Source organism: Delphinus delphis, chromosome 16, assembly GCF_949987515.2.
Source record: "Delphinus delphis chromosome 16, mDelDel1.2, whole genome shotgun sequence".
NCBI classification, from domain to species: domain Eukaryota; kingdom Metazoa; phylum Chordata; class Mammalia; order Artiodactyla; family Delphinidae; genus Delphinus; species Delphinus delphis.
The window spans coordinates 41,438,814-41,464,032 of NC_082698.1; the positions used below are offsets into that span (position 1 = coordinate 41,438,814).

Here is a 25,219-nt window from a genome sequence, read left to right on the forward strand (position 1 = left end):
AGGCAAGCTTTAAATAGTTCCAGTGTAACCGTTCCTGACCTCACTCCTTCCAGTAGGGACTCAATGCCATTAGGCAGCTCTGAGTCCAGTGAATCTAAAAATGTATTTCCAGTGAATCTAAAAATGTATTTCCAGAAATATTTTTTTAAAACTTAGTTTTTTTAGAGCAGTGTTTTAAGTTCACAGTGAAAAGGAGAGGGAGATAGAGTTTTCCTATATACCCCTTGGGCCCCTTCCCTCCGACATGCATAGCCTTCCCCATTATCAACATCATTCACTAGAATGGTACATTTTTTTTTTTAACCAAGGATGAACCTACATTGACACATCATAATCAGCTGAAGTCCACAGTTTACCTTAGGTTTCCTTTTGGTGTTGTACATTCTATTGGTTTGGACAAATGTATTATGACATATATCCATCCTTAGAATATCATGCAGAGTGTTTTCACTGCCCTAAAAATCCTCTTTGCTCTGCCTGTCTTCCCCCCACTCACCCCTGGAAACTACTGATATTTTAATTTTTCCCATATTTTTATCTTTTCCGGAATGTCATAGTTGAAATCGTACAGTACATGTTTCCTTCGGCTTGGCTTCTTTCACTTAGTAAAAGGCACCTAAGTCTCCTCCGTGTCTTTTCATGGCTTGAGAGCTCATTTGTTTTTAGTCTGTATTTATCTGGATGTACATAGTTTACTTATCTATTCACTTACTAAAGACATCTTGCTTGCTTCCAAGTTTGGGCAATTATGAATTAAGCTGCTATAAATGTTCATGTGCAGGTTTTTGCGTATACATAAGCTTTTCTGGCAAAAAATTTTAGATATATTAAAATAATCTAAGTGTTTCTTGGTACACATTCTCCTCTCTAAATGCAAATACTCATTAAACATTTTCTACATACTAGTTCTAGAGCTTTCTGGTGGTGGTCAGGAACCAATGTGATTCTCTTAATGGGTTGATTTTGTGTTCTTACCACATAAGCTTGATTTTCTGGTAGTTGTGATGAAAATAAACTCCTGGTTCAGATCGAGGGTGATATAATGAATCTGTTATCAATATACTACTGAGGACAAGGACCAAGGAGAGGAACAATCTAACAGGTCCCAGGGTGAGAAAGAAGTTTATGGATCTCTACCTGTTAAATTTTTAATTCTTTAAAACTTATACTGATGTGCAAATTAATTTAGCATATATATTCATAAAAAGGAAATATTTCCATCCCACAGAGTATAAAAATCTTGAAATATGCAGATGCATGTGACAAATAACGGACGTTCTATGAATGTACCTTAGTGACTTATATAAGAAAATTAAGTATATATTTTAAAATACCCGAGTTAAAAAATAATACCCGAGGTATTTAAAAGCTATACTATAGTAGTATAGTAGAGGATGTATTTGGCAATGGAGATTGTTCAGCTGTAGACATCAATAAAGTAAGCCAAAGCAAGTTGACACCCAAACTTACTAGTTTGGCTTAATAAAGGATTTGCTGTGCCTTACTTTTAAGAAGCCCCAGAACATTTACAAATAGGTGCTTATTTTTCTGGTAAAATAGGATACCCACATGTTTTGTTACTACCAATTAAAAAGATGCAAGAAAAAAGAAACCAAGAGTTTAAGAGCCAAACTAGAATTAACTGTCCTATTGGGAAGTTTCTTAGATTGCCTAAAGAAAAATATGAAAACACTTTCATGGATTGTTTCCTTTAGACTTTCAAGGCAAGAATGATTGCACACTACATTGTAATATCTGGCAGAGGTTCATTTGATCACCATATTTTTAGAAATTTAATGTGAAAGAGAAATGTCAAACCTTTAATCTCTAGATTGGTGTTTATACTCCTTATGTTGACACTCAAATAACTTTGGCAGCATTCTGAGTAGTTGGCAGTTTCTACAAAATATGCCAATTAAAGAGCACAGCAACTACATCATGCCACCTTCTTCTAAAATATAAATATTGAACTTTCACTACATGCCATCATGCAGAACTGCTATGACAACATCTTTGTAGACTTCCTGAGCTCCTTTAAAAAGTGGGATCTCATCAACACAAGGAAAGGTAAAATATCATTACTGTGGCTATAATTATCTGGTTGGCAAAATAAGCTCTGTATAGAATTACAGGTTAAAACAACTATTTAGTAAAATTAAATGCTTTAGTTCAGCTCAGCTTATATGTTCAAGGGAATAGGTGAACAATGAGAAAATATAGATTGGTTTTCTATCACATTTATTTTTTTGTCTCTGGTTAAAAAGCAAACTTTTTATTGTAGGACATTTAGAAAACAAATTTGTTGACAGGAAAGTAGTTAACGATAAGCCATAATCTTACATGTGAGATGAAATTTTTCTGGTATAGTATTTATATATATATATTTTTTCTTTTCTGCAGATACATATAGGACTTATTTCTAATTTATTTAAATGCATCCTAATAACTCATTATCTTCATATACTTTCAAGCTCAATAGGGACTTTTTAAAAATAAACAAACCTGTGTAATTTTTATAATATTTCTATAATTTAGTATAGACACTTAAATTTGTTTAAGCAAAGGCCAGCAGTGTTATGGACATTTTTGGCTGATTCCAAAGGAAGTGAAAGATGTTCAAGAATAAAATTTATGCCAATTTTTCTAAGAAGTAAAAGAAATGTTTCTAGTAAAGCATAATAAATACTGATACATAATAAAGTGAACCAACACAGGTATTATGTGTACTATAGAAATTTTCAAAATACACGTAGGTTGAATTTCCGGGAAAAGTCACTTTCCAATAAACCACTTGACATTCTTTTTTAAAAAGACATCAATCTGGAAAAACAGTGTTGAGCCTAGACAGAAAGTACAAATCAAACCCAGTGGAAAGTCTTTTACAGAATTAGTAGACAAAATGAGCCACAGAACATTCTCATATTTAGAATAGTTTGAAATAGAAAGCAAGACTCAAGGGATTTCCACTTTACTGTTACCTAATAGAGGAGGAGAATCTCTAAATATCTGTAAAGTTTAGAGACTAGGAGAGTGTTGGGGAACAAAAGTGCTAATTTTTTGTAAAGGAAAATTAAATTTTTGAAGATTGTAATATAAATTAGGAATAAGTTGTTAATTATGGCAGATAGACTGAGTGAAAATTCAGATTTCCTCCTCTGCTCTGCACCTTTTGTCAGTTTTCTGTTCCCAAGCACTTTGTTTTCCTAGTAACTATTCTTTTTTTAAGATTTTAATTTTTTGATGTGGACCATTTTAAAAGTCCTTATTGAATTTCTTACAATATTGCTTCTGTTTTATGTTTTTTGGGTTTTTTTGGCCACGAGGCATGTGGGATCTTAGCTCTGTGACCAGGGATCAAACCCACACCCCCTGCATTGGAAGGCAAAGTCTTAACCACTGGTCCACCAGGGAAGTCCCCCTAGTAACTATTCTTAAATCACCATGTCTAATAGATTATGGATCTTAATCCTTACCAGATTGTAGCAAATTTAAATTAGCAGTGCAGAGCTTACCCTGTGGTCCATTTCTTTTGGAGAAATACACTAGGTAACAGTATGTGTGATAGTCAACTCTACCTATTGACAAAGAAAAGTTCTAGCCGGTATCTAGATGCATTCTTAGACTGATTGTGAATCAGATGACTTCTCTGCAATCAAAACTAAGCACTTCTATTCGTTAAGTCTCTCATAATGTAATCCAAATAAAGTATTTCCAGTTAGTGTCCTAATTTAAACTCACACAGGGAAGAAATTAAAGAGGAACTGTCAGTGGATTTGCTTTGAAGCTTTCATTTAGTACTTCCACACATATCAAATCTAGGCTTGAAATGAGAAATCCCTCTTAGATTAAGTCACTTTTAAAACACATAGCTTACTCACCATTCCGACTCTCTTCATCAATGGCAACTATGGTGGCTGGTGGTCCCCCCCTAGCTAGTTTGCAATCTAAAGAGAAAACAAGACAAAGTAAGAAGTAGCTACTGCAGGAGCATTCACCCTGAGAGTAAATTCATTGAGATGTATATTGATATTTAGAAAGAAAAATCCTGCAATCAAATTAATATGCATCATTTCTTTTAACAGTTTTTTATTTTAAAAAAATTCTCGTAAGAGCTATATAGATTCCTTACCACATCGTAACAAAGACACTTTGTATACCATGAAACTGTTCAATTCTTACTGGAAAACACCAGCAGAGACCACTGGAGAGCAGAGGTCCTTCAGGACAGAGATAACGGGATGGTAATTTAACCCATAAAAACAACATAAAGGGATGATTAACAAGGATAAATTGTAATTAAAGCATCACAACAGAAACAAACATAATTGGACTTTAATTGTAATAAAGGGTCTAATTAAAAAGAGTGAATAGATCTTTAATAATGTTCTAAAGAGAATAAAACAAAGACAGACAAGCAATGTTCATGAGGTTGTTTGAGATTTTATTTTTGTCATCTTACCCTCATATTGCCAGTCTGGAGTCAAAAGTATAGAGTCATCAATGGGAGCAGATCAGAAAAATGAAAGAAAGGAAGAAAGAATACATGTATATATTTAGCGAGGATTTAAAGACATAAATAGCATTATACAATAACAGATACATCACCTAATGATTTCTGGAAATGAAGTATATAAAATCCTTAGATTTTTGTAATTCTAACAGTAGTAACAAGTTTACTCGATAATGTATGTCATTAACATCTTAAAAATTATAGATCAACTCGAACATAACATACAGTACACCGATGTGTCCTATGAAAAGGTAAATAAAATTACTTATGAATTGTCTATTATCCCTGTGTTGAACAAACCTTAAGAATAGTGCCTGTCAATCAGTAGTGATTAATTTGTTATTTCAAACAATGCTAATACCGAAGTATCTCATGATAATGAACATAAATAGTACCATGAGCTATAACATCCATGATAATTAAAATGTGAAAGTTTTGCCTGGAAGATGTCAAAAGTACACTTCTGAGACATCAAGCACTCTCCCAGGAGGTACTCGGTCAGCCTGATGGGGCTGTGTCACACAGTTAAATGTACATGGCACTGTCCTGTGACTGCAACATAAATTGGCTTAAAGCCATCCAAGTACGTGTGCTATTTGGAAGATGATTTCAAGGTTTACTATTTATCTATTAAAATTCTGCTATTATGTACATGGGCATGAATAAAAAAGGCTTTGGAGAGCATTGTTCTATATTGTAAGATATGTGCTCTCCCATATGAAGCTTAAAATATCAGAAATCTCCAGTTTTTCTCTCTTCATCCTGGTCAGTATTCATGGAGTTTCAGGTCACAGCATTTTTAGATCTAAAATATCTCATTACACTTCATTCTCTCCTTCCTATACCCCCTGACATAGCACAGCTCCTCACTATTTGTCACCTCTACTCTTGCAGTGGTTTCCTCGCTGATTCTCCTAGAAGCTTTGTTCTCATTCTGCATTCATTTATTAACTTCACGAGAATTATTTTATGCACCCAAATCAAAGGTAAAATAATGGTACTTCTCTGCACAAAGAACTTAAGTTTCCTTTGGAGTGAAGAAAATTGTCTTCGAATATCATTCAAAGGATGTCATGGTCTTAACATTGTTTACTTAGAATTAAGCACTGTGCCCTTAAGTCACACCAGAGCCCTTACTCTTGCTAGAATGTATCTTGCATTATTAAGGAAGTTTTGTCACCTAAATTCATTTCTGCCTCTACTCCTGCCTGGCAAGTCTCTGCTTCTCTTGGTAGAACTAGATTTCACCTATTCCATGAAAACTTGTCTATTTCCCCAGTCAGAATTTATCTTTTACTTCCATGTTCTCATAATACTTTGTTCATCTAGTTTTTTATTCATCTATGCATTCAAAAATTATTCAGTCAAATTTGTAGATAACTTACTACGTGCTGAACATGGGAATTAAAAACCAACAACTTCTTTCTTCATGGATCTGAGTGATCAGATAAAAGAAAGACTCATAAACAACCACATAGGTATGGCACAGTGTGGTCTATGTGAGTCAATTCTTTAATAAATTCATTAACAACACAAACAGTTAAAATACAGAGAATGCCTGCTGGGAGTGGAAATGGGATACACAAGAAGGCAGAGGCAATCTGTGGAAAGAATGAAGGAAACATGACCAGTTCTTACAAGATGCAATTCTTGGATTACCAACATGCCTTCTGTTTGTATTTCAAAGAGTAGTTACCTTTCAATACTATTTTCTCTCTCCTCACTCTCCTTCTCTTTCTCTCTCCCTCCCTCCTTCCCTCCATATAATATATATATATATATATATATATATATATATAATATTTATATATGAGGTCACTGCCTTAGTTAAGATCCTCATAGCTGCAAAGTAGAGAAAAAGTGTGGTGAATCTGCATGTGAATATTGATAGAGGGATAGATATTTAATCAATAACTTTATAGGCAGGCAGGATAAAGGGAAAGGAAAGAAGGAGAAAGCTAGGCATACATGTACAAAAACCTCTCACCATTTGGTTACTATTACATTTATGGGTAGATTTTTCTACACATCTAAGTCAAGTACGACTCCCCATATTCCAGCCCTCCCTCCCTCCCTTACCCTTCCCATTCTCAGTTCATTCTTTAGCCATAACAAACCAAATTTATGTTTGCTGTGCCATCTGCCAAAAGGCCCTTCCTCATCTTCTACCCCTGGTTAACTTCTATTTCTCTTTCAAGAACCTGGCAAGGCATCACATCTTCTAGAAAATCTTGTTGTCTAGATTAAATGCCTCTTCTCTGCATTCCTTCAATATACACTGTATTCCACTGGAAAAATTACTTCATAAAAAATATATTAGTATTTTCTTCTCATAAAAGCTCCTTCAGACCAAGTCTGTGTCACACTTATATATCTAAGTAACCTCAGAATCAGACTAGAGTTGATCCTGAAAGAATGCTTGTTGAATTTTTCTGAACTGCAGTCAGCCCAGCTGCAGTCTCTCATTGAATATCCCTCCATGAGTGCTGCTCAGAAGCCACTGTTCTCATTATGTCCTGGCCGACAGAAACAGCCCAGGAATATAGGTGCAGCTACAGTTCCTCCCAGTCAGACCCCTTTAGATGAGTTTCACTCAGCTTTATTCTTTTAGCAGCTTCCAAAACCCCACAATAAGATATTTTTCATGCCCAACCAATAAACTTTCTTTATTCTGAATCAAAACAAAAATGATTAAATAATTTTGACCCAAACACTAATGAAGAGAGGTTAGTCAGATACATAAAAGTAATCTATTAATAACAGTGTTCACAAAAGGCTAAGTGTTTGCTTTGGAATGATGCGTTCATGAGAGTATAATTAGTTTTGAAATGCACAAAAATATTTTTAATGACAAGTATATTCAGAACTGTCTTGAAAAAAAGTAATTTTGGATGGAGTAAGCAGGATGTATTATGTATGCTAAATATGCAAATAGAGATCAAAGTGAAAACTAGAAAGCAATTTGGGGGCTGGGTGATCCTGCTCTCTACGGTCTATGGATAATCTGTCTGCCAAGGAAAGACAGGTTAGCTGATGATGCCTGTGCCTTGGAAACAAACTTCTGTAATCTATTTAATTTCACCCTTGACTGTCCAGGTTAAATCACAAATTCATTGTTTTTCCTGCCTCAGACTCCTAACCACTCAGGCCCCTACCTGATTCCCATATCCAATTTGTTGTAAAGTGCAGGATATGAATACAAACAGCTGAATGCCCAGTGTGATTTATTTCCACAAATTTGTCATCAAGCTAAAAATAAGCCGTATATTTTTTCTGTGTATTTTTAAATTTCATGCAACAAGTCAGATTTAAAACCTAAAAATGTATTAGCAAGATATGGAAGGACTGGTTTCAAATGAAATGAACCTGTGATATGCTGTTCTTATTATGACCTGAAGCTTAAGATCATGTTACTCTACAAAGGGAATATCCAGAATTGTCCATTCCTTACTAGGAAGAGAGAACAGCCAGGTAGACCCTATTTCCACCTTAGCCTATTCTCAAAACTTCCATTTAAGTTCAAACAATGTCTTTTTTTAAAGAATTATTTTATTTATTTATTTTTGGCTGCTTTTGTTCTTCGTTGCTATGCACGGGGTTTCTCTAGTTGCAGCGAGTGGGGGCTACTCTTCGTTGCAGTGTGTGGACTTCTCATTGTGGTGACTTCGCTTGTTTCGGAGCTCAGGCTCTAGGCACGTGGGCTTCAGTAGTTGTGGCATGTGGGCTCAGTAGTTGTGCCTTGTGGGCTCTAGAGCGCAGGCTCAGTAGTTATGGCGCATGGGCTTAGTTGCTCCACAGCCTGTGGGATCTTCCCAGACCAGGGCTGGAACCCGTGTCCCCTGCACTGGCAGGCGGACTCTTAAGCACTGCGCCACCAGGGAAGCCCCAAACAATGTCTTTTTAATAAAATTTCAAATATATTGGCTTTTTTCTTATATTAACATGGCAATTGCCATAAATATGTCCAATGACTAGCATATTTCCTGCCTAGACCTCTCCTCTGAGTCTGGGTCCTGCTGCTCAGACAAACATCTGTACTTGCAATTTCAAAGGTGCCTTAAATGTAACACTCCAAAATGGATTCTAGTTGCTACCCCCAGACCATACCTGGCCTCTTCCAGTATGTACTATTTCAGTGAATAGCACAATTTTGTGCCAAGTTGCATAAACCAGACACCAGGGGGTCACCTTTGAGCCTGCCCATCACCCTTGCTTTTCTATGTTGAATCCCTCAATAAATCTTGACTTTCATTACTACAGAAAAACTTCTTATATCCACCTACAGCTTTCAATCTGATGTCACTACACTAATCCAATCTCTTACCTAGTCTAACAGGTTTTCCTAACTGTGGACCCTACAGGCAATTAACTCTTTTAATTTTCTATCTTTAACCACAGTGATCTTTTACAAATTAAAACATGCTTACCAGTTAATGATGTACCATTGCTTTTATGTTAAAACAAAACTTTCATGGTCTACAACTCTATAGTATGATTTTGGAATGAAAACCAAAATATATGGCCTACAAAGTCCTGCATGATACCGCCTTCTCCTTCCTCTCCAGTCTCATTTATTTCCATGTTCTCACTTGCTCTCTGCATTCCAGACAGGTTTTTCTTTTCTTTAATCATGCTATCTTTTGTCCTGAGATACCTAAAGATCTTTCCAGATTGCATTATTTCTTATTTCTAATCTTCACACTCAACCCATTATTCACTTATATATTCTTTAGATTTTAACCTGTGCTTCGCTTTTCCAAAGAAATCATTTCCAATCCCCAGGTTCCCTGATATATACTCAGTTAATTCTGCCTTCTAATATCAAGTTATGAATATCTGACTCCTCACTGACAGAAAACGCAGTGATAATCTAGATCTTGTTTCTGTTCCTCAGAGTTGTGTTCCCAGGGCAAAGTTCCTGCCACATAGGTGTCAGCAACTATTTCTTGAATGCAAAAATGAAGAGCCTTGACCAAATTTGCAACAATTTTTAAAAAGTCCTCTATAACTTAATCTTTTTTCTTTTTAACGTTTGAAATGTCATTTTCATATAAAAATAATGGGGAAAGAATGTGTAACAAATTAGTTATTAAAACACAGGACCACTGATACGACCTCAGCAGAAATGCGAAGGGTAGCACCACATGCCACCTGAAAATATGTCACTTTGGCATGTGGAGCTGAAGGCAATAAAGACCCAGCAGACTCAGCAAAAGCCTTTTTTTTTCCTCCTCCTTTTTAACAGCCTAAAAGAATTTAGAAAGGGGGCCTGTACCAGGAAGAGAGCTATTACTAGAGATAATTTTTTCATTTGAGAGAAGTATCTGCATACAGGGCAAACATTTGTTTACTGAACATTTCCTTTTCTCATCTTCCTGTGAACTCTCTCTTTCCCTTTGAAGTCTCAGACCACTTATCCCTTTCCTTAGCTCAGGATGGTATTTAAGCCTCAATTGCCTGGTTGTGTTTGAGTCTCATATTTTTGTACATAATTAAATTTGTTTTTCCCCTGTTAATAGTTCTATTACAGGGAGCTCTCAGTCAAGAACCTAGAAATGTAGAAGAAAAATTTTTCCTTCCCTATGAGGAAAAAGCTACTATTTAAGTAAAGAAAGAGACAGTTTTGTAGGAATTCAGGATTTTGAGGGATTAGTTATGAAAGATCATAGAGAGCTCAGAATTATAAAGAGGAGTAATGAAAAGAGAAGGAGAAATTTTTCACTTGTTTCCAATTATCTATAATTTCTATTAGAATTCTACACTCTGATCATCCAGTTGACTGAACTGAAGAACTATTACGGAGCAAACTTACTCCAATATCCTATTAATGGCAAGGATGCATTCCAAGTTCCTTCATGGTTTTATCAAATTGCATCTTAAAGAAATAAAACTCAAAAACCTCAGATATCAAAGCTCTCATGATATCAAAGATCACAAATACTTCTGTGTCAGTCTTTTAGAACTTTTACTCGGCCATTTCCTTACCAGCTCCCTATGAGTATCAGTGAATTATTCTAGCACTTAGCAGAGTATTTGACATAATATACTCATTCAATATATTTGTTGAACTAGGGAACATCTTCCGCCATGGTAAAGCAATAAAACAAATAACCAATTAAATCATTATTATTCATCATTTCAAATCTTTTGGGGAGTGTTTAAAGTGTTAAAGGAATTGATTCCTAGTACAGCATAGAGCTTAAGAACATGCGCTTTAGAGTCAGAAAACCAAGTTTTACATCCTAACCTTGGCTTTTAATAGCTGTGTAAATTAAGTAGATTATTAACTTCTTATACCTCAGTTTAGGTAAATAGGTGTAATAGTAAGTATAACTACTTCATAGATTTATTACAAGTATAAATGAGATAATCTATGATAACTTCATTTTGCATGGCAAAATGTACAGGCAGAATAGATGCACCTTAATTTGTACAGTATGATTATTTTAAGGAAGGTATTTGGAAAATCGTTCCTAATTTTTTCCCTTTGACCAAAAGGTGGCAGAGAATCCCTTGGATTTCCCTAAATTTTCAGTGAGGGCTGATCTTATTACATATGTGGTTGTGAAGTGCATTCTCATTAAGAATAAAAGCAGCCACATGACATGTTACTGATGGTCTGTATGGACAGAAAAATTGGAATTCTTGTTCCAGATATCAACCTAGAACCACTATCCTGGACTGACTTTACTAGAGGCAAATAGAATCCTCGAACTCCATGAGTCCTCCAATAAGGATTGCAAGACCATTTTAGAAAATAATGTGCTCACAATGACCCACTGGTCCCATAATAGTCTGGAAATGCATTGGTGTCCAAATGATCAAGCAGAAAGATCATGAAAGAGTCACAGATACTCTGAAAACTCTACTCTTTTCAACATTCCTCTATTATCACTTTGGATATTCAAAGTCATCTGGTGTTTCTTATCTAGAAGCTTTCATTTTCCTACACACACACACACACACACACACACACACACACACACACACACACACACATTTTCTCTCCCCTCTCCGTCTCCCTCTGGATCAGTCACTTAGTTCAAAGCAATTTGGCCTCTCATTCAAAGGAGTACTGCGCTCTCAAAATTTCTGGCTGCACAAACATCTTATTTTCAATTTGCTTGTCACAAGCAGTAGCAGAGAGACTATTCTTATATTTTTCTGTTGATCTTTGGAATATTCATTTCCAGGAAAATACACACAGGAGTGAAATCTTAATACAAAAACTCTTATTTTACATTTTGACTCTCTCATTCAAAAGAAAAGGAGTTTGACCTTGATATTTATAAGATCAATAGAACTATAAGTTGTAAAACTGAAGTCAACAAATAGACCATAACTGAAAAAGCAAAATGAACTGAGTAAGCTAAAGGACATTACAAGTAAGTCATTTTCAATTCAAGAATAAGATATTAGCATTAATAGATTTCAGATATTACCATGGATGAAGGAAGGTGTATTTTATGATGCCTTAGTGTCATCATTAATTGGATTGTATAATTTGATTACGATGTTCCAACAATATGGTCTAGTAATGCCCACTGAAGTCATTAATGGTTATTGTTCTATGTCACTGCTTTCATTAGGACGATTTACATAGAGGCCATGGCTCCCTCAATCTCTACATTTTTTTCAGAAGTTACTATTTATTTCATATTCTAATTGGTCTATCAACAACAATAAGATTTAAGATTTTTACATGGTTGGCATTTGGTGAGAGAAACCCATTCTCATTCTTAAGAAATTAATGGATCTAAGTAATAGAAAGATAAGTAAAGGGCTGCAGGAAGAAGGCAGAAAAGGAACTGAATTGTCAGAAGTCTGATCAGAAGATCAAGTAATACTTTTTTTTTTTTTTGCGGTACGCGGGCTTCTCACTGTTGTGGCCTCTCCCATTGCGGAGCACAGGCTCCGGACGCACAGGCTCAGCGGCCATGGCTCACGGGCCCAGCCGCTCCGCGGCATGTGGGATCTTCCTGGACCGGGGCACAAACCCGTGTCCCCTGCATCGGCAGGGGACTCTCAACCACTGCGCCACCAGGGAAGCCCTCAAGTAATACTTTTAAAACTATTTTTGTTCACTGGGAATATTACTATAATTCATTATTTTATAATTTCATGTAATGCATTGTCAAATATGTTAGTATTTGTACCCAAGTGTAATGTTCTTACTTAATTCACACTGCATGAGTTAGAAGCTCTTTGAGTTTTCTTTCCATTGATAGCGAGTTTTTCCTTACTCATATAAACTTCTGTCACAGGATCATAACTACGTTTAAGGAATTTGACATGGATGAAATAGTTCTTGGTCCAAGGTATTTATGTCACCGCTGACATCAGAAGCAGCAGCATGGTATTGTGGTTATGGACATAGCCTTGGGAAACAGACTGTCTAGGTTCAGTACTAGCCACATTTTAGCACTCGTTAGCTTTTAAGATCTTTGAAAGTGACTTAAACTCTCTGTAGCTCAGTTGCATTAGTTGTAAAACTGAAATTATTGTATGGAATAGTGATTGGCATATGGAAGTGCTTTATAAGTTATTGTTAGGTAAATTCTAAACAAATGAGCTAATCACATACAAAATTTGTATATCTCTACATTTTAAAAGCAGTGACTTGTACATATTTTTAATTAAGTAGTAGTTTCTTAAATTCTTCAACAGTCAAAGGAAAACCATATTTTATTAGCAGAACAAAATAGGCTTCATATATGTTAGCATTTTTGTTGTGCATTTAATGTACTGGAATAGCAGCAATACATTTAATTATATGGCCACAGATTGCTAAGAATACATAGTTATAGCTGAATCAAGCAAAAGATCTTTCTAAAATTATCACAGGAATGCTTATAACTAAAATAAAAATTAAAAATCTGCTTTGGTAATCTAATGTAAAGTGGATTTTGTACTCCTAAAAGCTCTTTGCAAGATCTTGCTTTCTGTTACTCTAAAAATCTTCCTAAAAGGCTTTTTGCATTGGCTTTTTTAACCATATTATCTAATTTGTCTTTATGTTTTACAATTAACATATAAAGGAAAAAGAAAGGGATAAAGATTTATGTCAATGAGGAAAACAAAATTATACAAAAAAAATACTTTTTGAAAAGCAGTTAAAGAATTTACATTCATATTTCTGAAAGCTAATTTATTTTCTAATTACTCTTTTTTAATATCTTAATTGGACTATAATTGCTTTACAATGGTGTGTTAGTTTCTGCTTTATAATAAAGTGAATCAGCTATACATATACATATATCCCCATATTTCTTCCCTCTTGCGTCTCCTTCTCTCCCACCCTCCCTATCCCACCCCTCTAGGTGGTCACAAAGCACTGAGCTGATCTCCCTGTGCTATGCTCCTGCTTCCCAGTAGCCATCGATTTTACATTTGGTAGTGTATATATGTCCATGCCACTCCCTCACTTTGTCCCAGCTTACCCTTCCCCCTCCCTGTGTCCTCAAGTCCATTCTCTAGTAGGTCTGCATCTTTATTCCTGTCCTGCCCCTAGGTTCTTCATAACCATTTTTTTTCTTTTTAGATTCCATATATATGTGTTAGCATACAGTATTTTTTTTTCTCTTTCTGACTGACTTTACTCTGTATGACAGACTCTAGGTCCATCCACCTCACTACAAATAACTCAATTTCATTTTTTTTATGGCGAGTAATATTCCATTGTATATATGTGCCACATCTTCTTTATCCATTCATCTGTCAGTGGACACTTAGGTTGCTTCCATGTCCTGGCTATTGTAAATGGAGCTGCAATGACCATTGTGGTACATGACTCTTTTTGAATTATGGTTTTCTCAGGGTATATGCCCAGTAGTGGGATTGCTGGGTTGTGTGGTAGTTCTATTTTTAGTTTTTTAAGGAACCTCCATACTGTTCTCCATAGTGGCTGTATCAATTTACATTCCCACCAACAGTGCATTCCAAAGGGTTCCCTTTTCTCCACACCCCCTCCAGCATTTATTGATTGTAGATTTTTTGATGATGGCCGTTCTGACCAGTGTGAGGTGATACCTCATTGTAGTTTTGATTTGCATTTCTCTAATGATTAATGATGTTGAGCATTATTTCATGTGTTTGTTGGCAATCTGTATATCTTCTTTGGAGAAACGTCTATTTAGGTCTTCTGACCATTTTTGGAGTGGATTGTTTGTTTTTTTGATATTGAGCTGCATGAGCTGCTTGTAAATTTTGGATATTAATCCTTTGTCAGTTGATTCATTTGCAAGTATTTTCTAATTACTCTTAATGAGGTAGCTCAGAGGAAATTCTGAATCACGATTCTTACTAAGATGCTCAACGAGGTCAAAAGCTAAAAGCTGCAGCATCAACATCACTGTTTAAAACTGCATTCTTCAAACAAAGATTTTTTTTTTTTTTTTTTGTGGTACGCGGGCTTCTCACCGTTGTGGCCTCTCCCGTTGCGGAGCACAGGCTCCAGACGCGCAGGCCCAGCGGCCATGGCTCATGGGCCCAGCTGCTCTGCGGCATGTGGGATCCTCCCGGACCGGGGCACGAACCCGCATTCCCTGCATCGGCAGGCGGACTCTCAACCACTGTGCCACCAGAGAAGCCCCAAACAAAGATTTTTAATAATTCTTTGTGTACAGTCTGCTTTGCCTCTTTAAATCAAGTTGTTTGCTACAATCCACTTATGATTATCTAAACTGTCCATAAAAAAGCAAACTCTATGGACTGAATTATAAGGAAAAAATTTAAAGCATTTTATTACTCATAATATTAAAGACCATATCCATGTAAACATCACATCTGTTTTCCTACATCTTCCAGTTTTATTAAGATATTATTGACATATATGTAAGTTTAAGGTATACAGTGTGATGACTTGATACATGTATATATTGTAAAGTGATTACCACAATAAGTTTATTTAACACCTCCATATTCTCATATAATTACCCATTTTTGTGAGGTGATAACGTTTGAGATCTACTCTCTTAACAACTTTCAAGTATATAATATTGATATAATATTGTTAATTATAGTCACTGTGTTGTACATTAAATCCTCAGAATTTATTCATCTTAGAGCTGGAATATTGTACCCTTTGGCCAACATCTGTCCATTTTCCCCATCCACCAGCCACTGGCAACCATAAGTTTCTATGAGTTCAGCTTTTTTAGATTCCGCGTATAAGTGAGAAGATATGTATTTGACTTACTCTGACTTATTTCACTTAGCATAATGCCCTCAAAGTCTATCATGATTTTGCAACAAGCAAGATTTCCTTCATTTTTATGGCTGAATAATATTCCATTTTGTACATATATTACATTTTCTTCATTAATTTGTCAATGGACACTTAGGTCATCTCCATCTCATAATTTGCATATGTTGAACCATGCTGCATCCCAGGAATAAATCCCACTCGATGGTGATGTATGATCCTTTTAATTTGCTGCTGATTTTAGTTTGCTAGCATTTTCTTGAGAATTTTTGCCTCTGTACTCACCAAGGATATTGGTCTGTAGATTTCTTCTTGTGTAGTGTACTTTTCTGGCTTTGGTAACAGAATAATGATGCCCTCATATAATGAGTTTGGCAGTGTTTCTTCCTCTTCAATTTTTTTGGAAGAGTTTGGGAAGGACTGACATTAATTCTTAAATATTTGATAGAATTCAGTGAAACCATCTGGTTAGTCTTGGGCTTTTCTTTGTTGGGATGTTTTGGTGACTGGTTCAGTTTCCTTACTCATTATTGATATGTTCAAATTTCTTGTTTCTTCATGATGCAGTCTTAGTAGATTGCATTGCTAGGAATTTATCTGCTTCTTCTAGGTTATCCAATTTCTTGGTGTATAATTGTTCAGAGTAACTGCCTATGATCCTTTGTATTTCTGTGGTGTCAGTAGTAATGTGTCCTCTTTTATTTATGATATATTTATTTGAATCCTCTCTCTTCTTTCTTAGTCTAGTAAAATGTTTGTCAATTTTGTTAGATTTAAAAAAAAGATAGCTCTTAGTTGCATTGATCTTTTCTGTTGTTTTTTCCTCTTCTCTGTGTCATCTATTTCTGCTCTGATCTTCGTTATTTCCCTCTTTCTGCTAACTTTGGGCTTCTTCTAGTCCCTTGAAATGTACAGTTAGGTTGTTTATTTGTGATCTTTCTTTTTTCTTAATGTAGGCTTTTAAAAATTAATTAATAATTAATTAATTGCTATAGGCTTCACTGTTGCATTGCTTTTACTGCATCCCATACGTTTTGATATATTGTGTTCCCATTTTCATTCACTTCAAGATACTTTTTAAAATTTCTCTTTTGACTTATTCTTCGATGTTCTGATCCATTGATGTTCTGGCAAGTGTTGTTTTAATTTCCACACATCTGTGATTTTTCCAGTTTCCTCCTATTACTGATTTCTTGTTTTATAACATTGTGGTCAGAAAAGATACTTGGTATGACTTCAGCTTCTTACATTTGCTAACATTTGTTTTGTGATTTAATGAATAATCTACCCTGGAGAATGTTCTGTGTGCACTTGAAAAAATGTGTATGCTGCTGCTGTAAAGTGGAATGTACTGTATGTTTGTATTAGGGCCATTTAGTGTAATGTATAATTCAAAAATTCAGTGTTTCCTTATTAATATTTTGGTTGGATGAGCTATTCGTTGTTGAAAGTGGAGCACTGTGGTCCTCTAATATTGTATTGTTATCTATTTCTCACTTCAGATCTGCTAGTATTTGAAGAATATATTTAGGTACTCTGATGTTGGGTACATATATATTTAGGATTTTTATATCTTCCTTTTGAATTGCCCCCCTTTTTATTATATAATGATTTCTTTTGTTTCTTGTTAGAGTTTTCTACTTAAAGTCAACTTTGTTCAACATAAGTATAGCTATTCATGCCCTCATAGCTACTCGTGATCTCTTTTGGTTTCAATTAGTATGGAAATGCCTTCATTTTGAGCTTCTATATGTCCTTAATGCTGAAGTGAGTCTTTTGTAGGTAGTATATAGTTGGGTCTTTCTTTTTAAATCACTCAGCCACTCTGTGCTTTCTGATTTGATAATTTAGTCCATTTAGATTTACAGTAAATATTGATGGGTAAGGACTTACTAATTCTGTCTCATTTATTGTTTTTTGGCTGCTTTGTAGTTCCCTTGCTCCTTTTTTCCTCTTTGCTGCCTATCTTGTGATTTATTGATTTTCTCTAATGATGTGTTTTGCTTCCCTTCTCTTTGCCTTTTGTGTATCTGCTGAAAGTTTTTACTTTTCAGTTATCGTGGGGCTTACAGAAAGCATCTTATAAATATAGCAGTCTATTTTAAGATGATAACAACTTACCTTCAATTGCATACACTCTACACGTTTACTCTCCCACCCCCACAATTGTACATCTTTTGTGTCACAATTTAAATTTTTGTATTGTGTATCCATTAACCAATTATTGTAGCTATAGTTATTTTTAATACTTTTGTCCTTTAATGTTTATACTAGAGTTAAGTGATTATCAAACCACCATATTACAGCATTAGAATAATCTGAAGTTGACTATATATTTACCTTTACCTCATGTTTTAAAATATTTATGTTTTATTATTATTTATCCTTTTGTATCAGTTCAAATAATTCCTTTTAGCATTTCTTGTAAAGTAGGTGTAATGGTCTCTCCTTCATTTCTGAAAGACAACTTTGTCATGTAAGTATTATTGGTTAGCACGTTTTTTCTTTAAGCACTGTGAATATATCATCCCACTCTGTCCTGTCCTATACGTTTTCTGCTGATAAATCCATCTATAGTCTTAAGGGGTTTCCCCTATATGTGAGAAATTTTCTTTTTCTGTTTTTAAAATTCTCTTTGTCTTTGATTTTAGGTGGTTTTATTATAATGTGTCTTTTGAAAAATTGTTTTGGGTTGAAATTTTGGGGGTGATTTATTAACTTCTTGAACATCAATATATAAATCTCCCCTAGATTTGGAACATTCTCAGCCCTAACTTTTTAAAATAAGTTTTGTGCTACCTTCTCCCTTTCCTCCTTCTGGGGACTCCAATGATGCATAGATTGTTTCTTTCTTTTTTTTTTGTTTTGCGGTATGCGGGCCTCTCACTGTTGTGGCCTCTCCCGTTGCGGAGCGCAGGCTCTGGACACGCAGGCTCAGCGGCCATGGCTCATGGGCTGAGCCGCTCCGTGGCATGTGGGATCTTCCCAGACCAGGGCATGAACCCATGTCCCCTGCATCGGCAGGCAGACTCTCAACCACTGCACCACCAGGGAAGCCCTAGACTGTTTCTTTTAAGGGTACTCCATAATTCACTTAGGATTTCCTAACTCTTTTTAATATCCAGTTTTTGTTGTTCTTGTTCTCCTCTGACTGAATGATTCCAAATAAACTGTCTTCCAGTTTATTAATTCTTTCTTCTGCCTGGTTGAGTCTACTATTGAAGCTCTTTATTGAATATCTTCAGTTCAATCATTGCATTCTTCAACTCTAGGGTTTCTTCTATTTTTTTTCTTTTGAATTTTATATTTTTATACAGCAGGTGCTTATTAGTCATCCATTGTATACACATCAGTGTATACATGTCAATCCCAATCTCCCAATTCATCACACCACCAACCCCAGTGCCGCTGCTTCCCCCCCGCTTGGTGTCCATACGTTTGTTCTCTGCCTCTGTGTCTCAACTTCTGCCCTGCAAACCGTTTCATCTGTACCAGTTTTCTAGGTTCCACATATATGCATTAATATGTGATATTTGTTTTTCTCTTTCTGACTTACTTCACTCTGTATGACAGTCTCTAGATTCATACACGTCCCTACAAATGACCCAATTTCATTCCTTTATATGGCTGAGTAATATTCCCTTCTATATATATGTACCACAACTTCTTTATCCATTTGTCTGTCAATGAGTATTGAGGTTGCTTCCATGACCTGGCTATTGTAAATAGTGCTGCAGTGAATATTGGGGTGCATGTGTCTTTTTGAATTTTGGTTTTCTCTGGATATATGCCCAGTAGTGGGATTGCTGGTCATATGGTAATTCTATTTTTAGATTTTAAGGAACCTCCATACTGTTCTCCATAGTGTCTGTCTCAATTTACATTCCCACCAACAGTGCAAGAGGGTTCCCTTTTCTCCATACTCTCTCCAGCATTTGTTGTTTGTAGATCTTCTGATGATGCCCATTCTAACTGGTGTGAGGTGATACCTCATTGTAGTTTTCATTTACATTTCTCTAATAATTAGTGATGTTGAGCAGCTTTTCATGTGCTTCTTGGCCATCTGTATGCCCTCTTTGGAGAAATGTCTATTTAGGTCTTCTGCCCATTTTTTGATTGGGTTGTTTGTTTTTATAATATTGAGCTGCATGAACTGTTTATATATATTGGAGATTAATCACTAGGCTGTTGATTCGTTTGCAAATATTTTTTCCATTCTGAGGGTTGTCTTTTTGTCTTGTTTATGGTTTCCTTTGCTGTGCAAAAGCTTTGAAGTTTCATTAGGTCCCATTTGTTTATTTTTGTTTTTATTTCCATTACTCTAGGAGGTGGATCAACGTCAAAGAGTGTTCTTCCAATGTTTTCGTCTAAGAGTTTTATGGTGTCCAGTCTTACATTTAGGTCTCTAATCCATTTTGAGTTTATTTTTGTGTATGGTGTTAGGGAGTGTTCTAATTGTATTCTTTTACATGTAGCTGTCCAGTTTTCCCAGCACTACTTATTGAAGAGGCTGTCTTTTCTTCATTGTATATCCTTTGTCATAGATCAGTTGACCATAGGTGTGTGGGTTTATCTCTGGGCTTCCTATCCTGTCCCATTGATCTATATTTCTGTTTTTGTGCCAGTACCATATTGTCTTGATTACTAAAGCTTTGTAGTATAGTCTGAAGTCAGGGCATCTGATTCCTCCAGCTCCGTTTTTTTCCCTCAAGACTGCTTTGGCTATTCGGGTCATTTGTGTCTCCATACAAATTTTAAGATTTTTGGTTCTACTTCTGTAAAAAATGCCATTGGTAATTTCATAGGGATTGCATTGAATCTGTACATTGCTTTGGGTAGTATAGTCATTTTCACAATATTGATTCTTCCAATCCAGGAACATGGTATATCTCTCCATCTGTTGGTATCATCTTTAACTTCTTTCATCAGTGTCTTATAGTTTTCTGTATACAGGTCTTTTTTCTCCCTAGGTAGGTTTATTAGTAGGTATTATATTCTTTTTGTTGCAGTGGTAAATGGGGGTGTATCCTTAATTTCTCTTTCAGATTTTTCATCATTAGTGTATAGGAATGCATGAGATTTCTGTCATTAATTTTGTATCCTGCAACTTTACCAAATTCATTGATTAGCTCTAGTAGTTTTCTGGTGGTGTCTTAAGATTCTGTACATATAGTATCATGTCGTCTGCAAACAGTGACAGTTGTACTTCTTCTTTTCCAATTTTTACTCCTTTTATTTCATTTTCTTCTCTGTTGCTGTGGCTAGGACTTCCAAAACAATGTTGAATAATAGTGGCGAGAGTGGACATCTTTATCTTGTTCCTGATCTTAGAGGAAATGCTTTCAGTTTTTCATCATTGAGAATGATGTTTGTTGTAGATTGTCATATATGGCCTTTATTATTCTGATGTAGGTTCCCTCTATACCCACTTTCTGGAGAGTTTTTATTATAAATTGGTGTTGAATTTTGTCAAAAGCTTTTTCTGCATCTACTGAGATGATCATATGGTTTTTATTCTTCAATTTGTTAATATGGTGTATCACATTGATTTGTGTATACTGAAGAATCCTTGTATCCCTGGGATAAATCCCACTTGATCATGGTGTATGATCCTTTTAATGTGTTGCTGGATTCTGTTGGGTAGTATTTTGTTGAGGATTTTTGCATCTACATTCATCTGTGATATTGGTCTCTAAATTTCTTTTTTTTGTAGTATCTTTGTCTGGTTTTGAAATCAGGGTGATGGTGGCCTCATAGAATGAGTTTGGGAGTGTTCCTTCCTCTGCAATTTTTTGGAAGAGTTGAGAAGGACGGGTGTTAGGTCTTCTCTAAATGTTTGATAGAATTCACCTGTGAATCATCTGGTCCTGGATTTTTGTTTGTTCGAAGATTTTTAATCACAGTTTCAATTTCATGACTTGTGATTGGTCTGTCCGTATTTTCTATTTCTCCCTCGTTCAGTCTTAGAAGGTTATACCTTTCTAAGAATTTGTCCATTTCTTCCAGGTTGCCCATTTTATTGGCATAGAGGTGATTGTAGTAGTCTCTTATGATGCTTTGTATTTCTGCGGTGTCTGTTGTACCTCTCCTTTTTCATTTCTAATTTTATTGATTTGAATCCTTTCCCTCTTTTTCTTGATGAGTCTGGCTACTAGTTTATCAATTTTCTTTACCTTCTCTAAGAACCAGCTTTTAGTTTTATTGATCTTTGCTATTGTTTTCTTTGTTTCTATTTCATTTATTTCTGCTCTGATCTTTATGATTTCTTTCCTTCTGCTAACTTTGGGTTTTGTTTGTTCTTCTTTCTCTAGTTCCTTTAGGTGTAAGGTTAGATTGATTTTTTGAGATTTTTCTTGTTTCTTGAGGTAGGCTTGTATAGCTATAAACTTCCCTCTTAGAACTGCTTTTGCTGCATCCCATAGTTTTTGGATCATCGTGTTTTCTTTGTCATTTGTCTCTAGGTATTTTTTGATTTCCTCTTTAATTTCTTCAGTTATCTCTTGGTTATTTAGTAACATATTTTTTAGCCTCCATACATTTGTGTTTTTTACGGTGTTTCTTCCTTGTAATTGATTTCTAATCTCATAGTGTTGTGGTCAGAAAAGATGCTTGATATGATTTCAATTTTTTAAAATTTACAGAGGCTTGATTTGTGACCCAAGATATCATCTATTCTGGAGAATGTTCCATGTGCACTTGAGAAGAAAGTGCAATGTGCTGTTTTTGGATGGACTGTCCTATAAATATCAATTAAATCCGTCTGGTCTATTGTGTCATTTAAAGCTTGTGTTTCCTTATTTTCTCTTTGGATGATCTGTCCATTGGTGTAAGTGAGGTGATAAAGTCCCCCACTATTATTGTGTTACTGTCGATTTCTTCTTTTATAGCTGTTAGCTGTTGCCTTATGTATTGAGGCGCTCCTATGTTGGGTGTATATATGTTTATAATTGTTATATCTTCCTCTTGGATTGACCGCTTGATCCTTATGTAGTGTCCTTCCTTGTCCCTTATAACATTCTTTATTTTAAAGTCTAGTTTATCTGATATTAATATTGCTACTCCAGCTTTATTTTGATTTCCATTTGCATGGAATATCTTTTTCCATCCCCTCACTTTCAATCTGAATCTGTTCCTAGGTCTGAAGTGGGTCTCTTGTAGACAGCATATATATGGGTCTTGTTTTTGTATCAATTCAGCAAGCCTGTGTCTTTTGGCTGGAGCAGTTAATCCATTCACGTTTAATGTAAATATCAATAGGTATGTTCCTATTACCATTTTTGTAATTGTTTTGGGTTTGTTTCTGTAGGTCCTTTTCTTCTCTTGTTTTCCCACTTAGCAATGTTCCTTTAGCATTTGTTGTAGAGCTGGTTTGGTGGTGCTGAATTCTCTTAGCTTTTGCTTGTCTGTAATGCTTTTGATTTCTCCATCGAATCTGAAGGAGATCCTTTCCTTCCAGAGTTATATTGTTTGTATGTTCTTCCCTTTCATCACATTAAGTATATCACGCCACTCCCTTCTGGTTTGTTGAGTTTCTGCTGAGAAATCAGCTGTTTTCCTTATGGGAGTTCCCTTGTATGTTATTTGTCATTTCTCCCTTGCTGCTTTCAATAATTTTTCTTTGTCTTTAATTTTTGCCAATTTGATTACTATGTGTCTCAGCATGTTTCTCCTTGGGTTTATCCTGCATGGGACTCGCTGCGCTTCCTGGACTTGGGTGGCTATTTCCTTTCCCATGTTAGGGAAGTTTTCGACTATATTTTGTCCCACAGTTCTCTTAGGCTGTCTTCATTTCTTTTCATTCTTTTTTCTTTACTGTCTTCTACAGCAGTGAATTCCACCATTCTGTCTTGCAGGTCACTTGTCTGTTCTTCTGCCTCAGTTATTCTGCTATTGATTCCTTCTGGTGTATTTTTCATTTCAGTTATTGTATTGTTCATCTCTGTTTGTTTGTTCTTTAATTCTTCTAGGTTTTTGTTAAACATTTCTTTCATCTTCTTGATCTTTGCCTCCATTCTTTTTCCGAGGTCCTGGATAACCTTCACTATCATTATTCTGAATTCTTTTTCTGGAAGGTTTCCTATCTCCACTTCATTTAGTTGTTTTTCTGGGGTTTTATCTTGTTCCTTCATCTGCTTTTTCATCTTTTCTGTCTTTCTGTGAATGTGGTTTTTGTTCCACAGTCTGCAGTATTGTAGTTTTTCTTGCTTCTGCTGTCTGCCCTCTCTTCTATTTTTTTTTTAAGGATTTCTGTTTCTTGAATTTCTCATTTTGTTCATGTGTTAGTTTTCTAATTTAATTTACTTGTCTCTGTGTGTGTTTCCTTGTAGTTCGCTGAATTTCTTTAAGAGGGTTATTCTGAATTCTTTGCCAGACAGTTCATAGACCTCCATTTCTTTAGGGTCAGTCATTGGTGTTTTATTAGTTTCCTTTGGTAGTTTCATGTTTTCTTCATATTCATGATTCCTGTGACCTTAGGTTAGTGTCTGTGCATTTGGGAAGTAAGGACTTCTTCTATTAGTTGTATACTGGCTTTGTAAGACAAAGCCCTTCACACGTCAGCCCATCCAGAGATTCTGACAGGTCTGTCTAGCAGTGTCTGTAAGAAAGCTTGCTGTTAGAGTCATTAAATAGGAACTACTGGTACCTGGGTCAGCAGGTGGGAAGGCCTGGCATTTGGGTACATGGGGACCAGCCTGTGCCTCTTGCTATGGGAGCAAGCTGGAGTGTAGGTTTACTGGGGTAGGCCTGACCCATGAGTCTTCAATGATAGCCTGGAATTTGGGTCTGTGTGGGTGGACCTAGATTCTGTGTCTACAGGGGCTAACCATGTGCTAGTTATCACTGGTGTGGGCATATCTTTTGGATCAACAGGGTGAAGTCCAGTAATGGAATGGGGTAGGAACCTAGTTTTATGGGTGTTAGCCTGGAAGCTGAGGCAATGAGAGCCCAGTGTTAGGGTGGTCTGGGAGCCTGGGTTTACTGAATCTGATCTGGATTCTACATCCATGGAGGCTGATCTGGCACTGGGCTGGGTGAAGAATATGGGTCTGTGATAGTTGTCCTGGTGTTGGGCCTGACCAGGAGCCTTGGTTTGTGGTTGCCCACCCAGTGCCTGGATTTGCAGAAGCTAGAATTACAGTTTTGACCATGGGCATAAAAATAGAAAAACATTATTGAACAAATTGATTTTTTTTTGGTGCAGCAGTTTTCTTTAGAGTTCTCAAAAACTGAAAATAATAAAGAACTGAAGCCATGTATTTTACCACCCTTGACATTTAGAGATGATGTTTTTGACAGTTTGCTATCCACATGTACAACATATGAGGAAGAAAGCTTTATGTCCTGCAGAGTTTACCACTCATTGATTCATTTTTAGACAATCCGCTATATAGATGCCTGTGGTTTTAAAGATCTGCTGCCGTTTAAAAGAACTTCTCAAGGGTAGGATTCCATGTTTTATATCTTTGTGTTTGCTCCTATAACACATTTTGCCAACAGTGAGCCCC

The 25,219-nt window shown here is 35.8% G+C and overlaps 1 protein-coding gene across 17 annotated transcripts in view; it reads right to left on the bottom strand.

Moving 5' to 3' along the window:
- Positions 1–25,219, bottom strand: part of PCDH15 (protocadherin related 15) — a 724,552-nt gene that overhangs the window by 589,472 nt on the left and 109,861 nt on the right. For 11 of the 17 annotated variants that reach the window (XM_060034587.1, XM_060034586.1, XM_060034585.1 and 8 more), the window contains exon 2: positions 3,879–3,944. The exons of 3 other annotated variants lie outside the window; for them this stretch is intronic. In XM_060034587.1, coding sequence (XP_059890570.1) covers positions 3,879–3,944 — 66 coding nt within the window. Of the gene's footprint in view, positions 1–3,878; positions 3,945–4,459; positions 4,475–25,219 lie in introns of all 17 variants that reach the window. 3 more of the 17 variants (XM_060034589.1, XM_060034584.1, XM_060034577.1) reach the window with 1 other exon arrangement.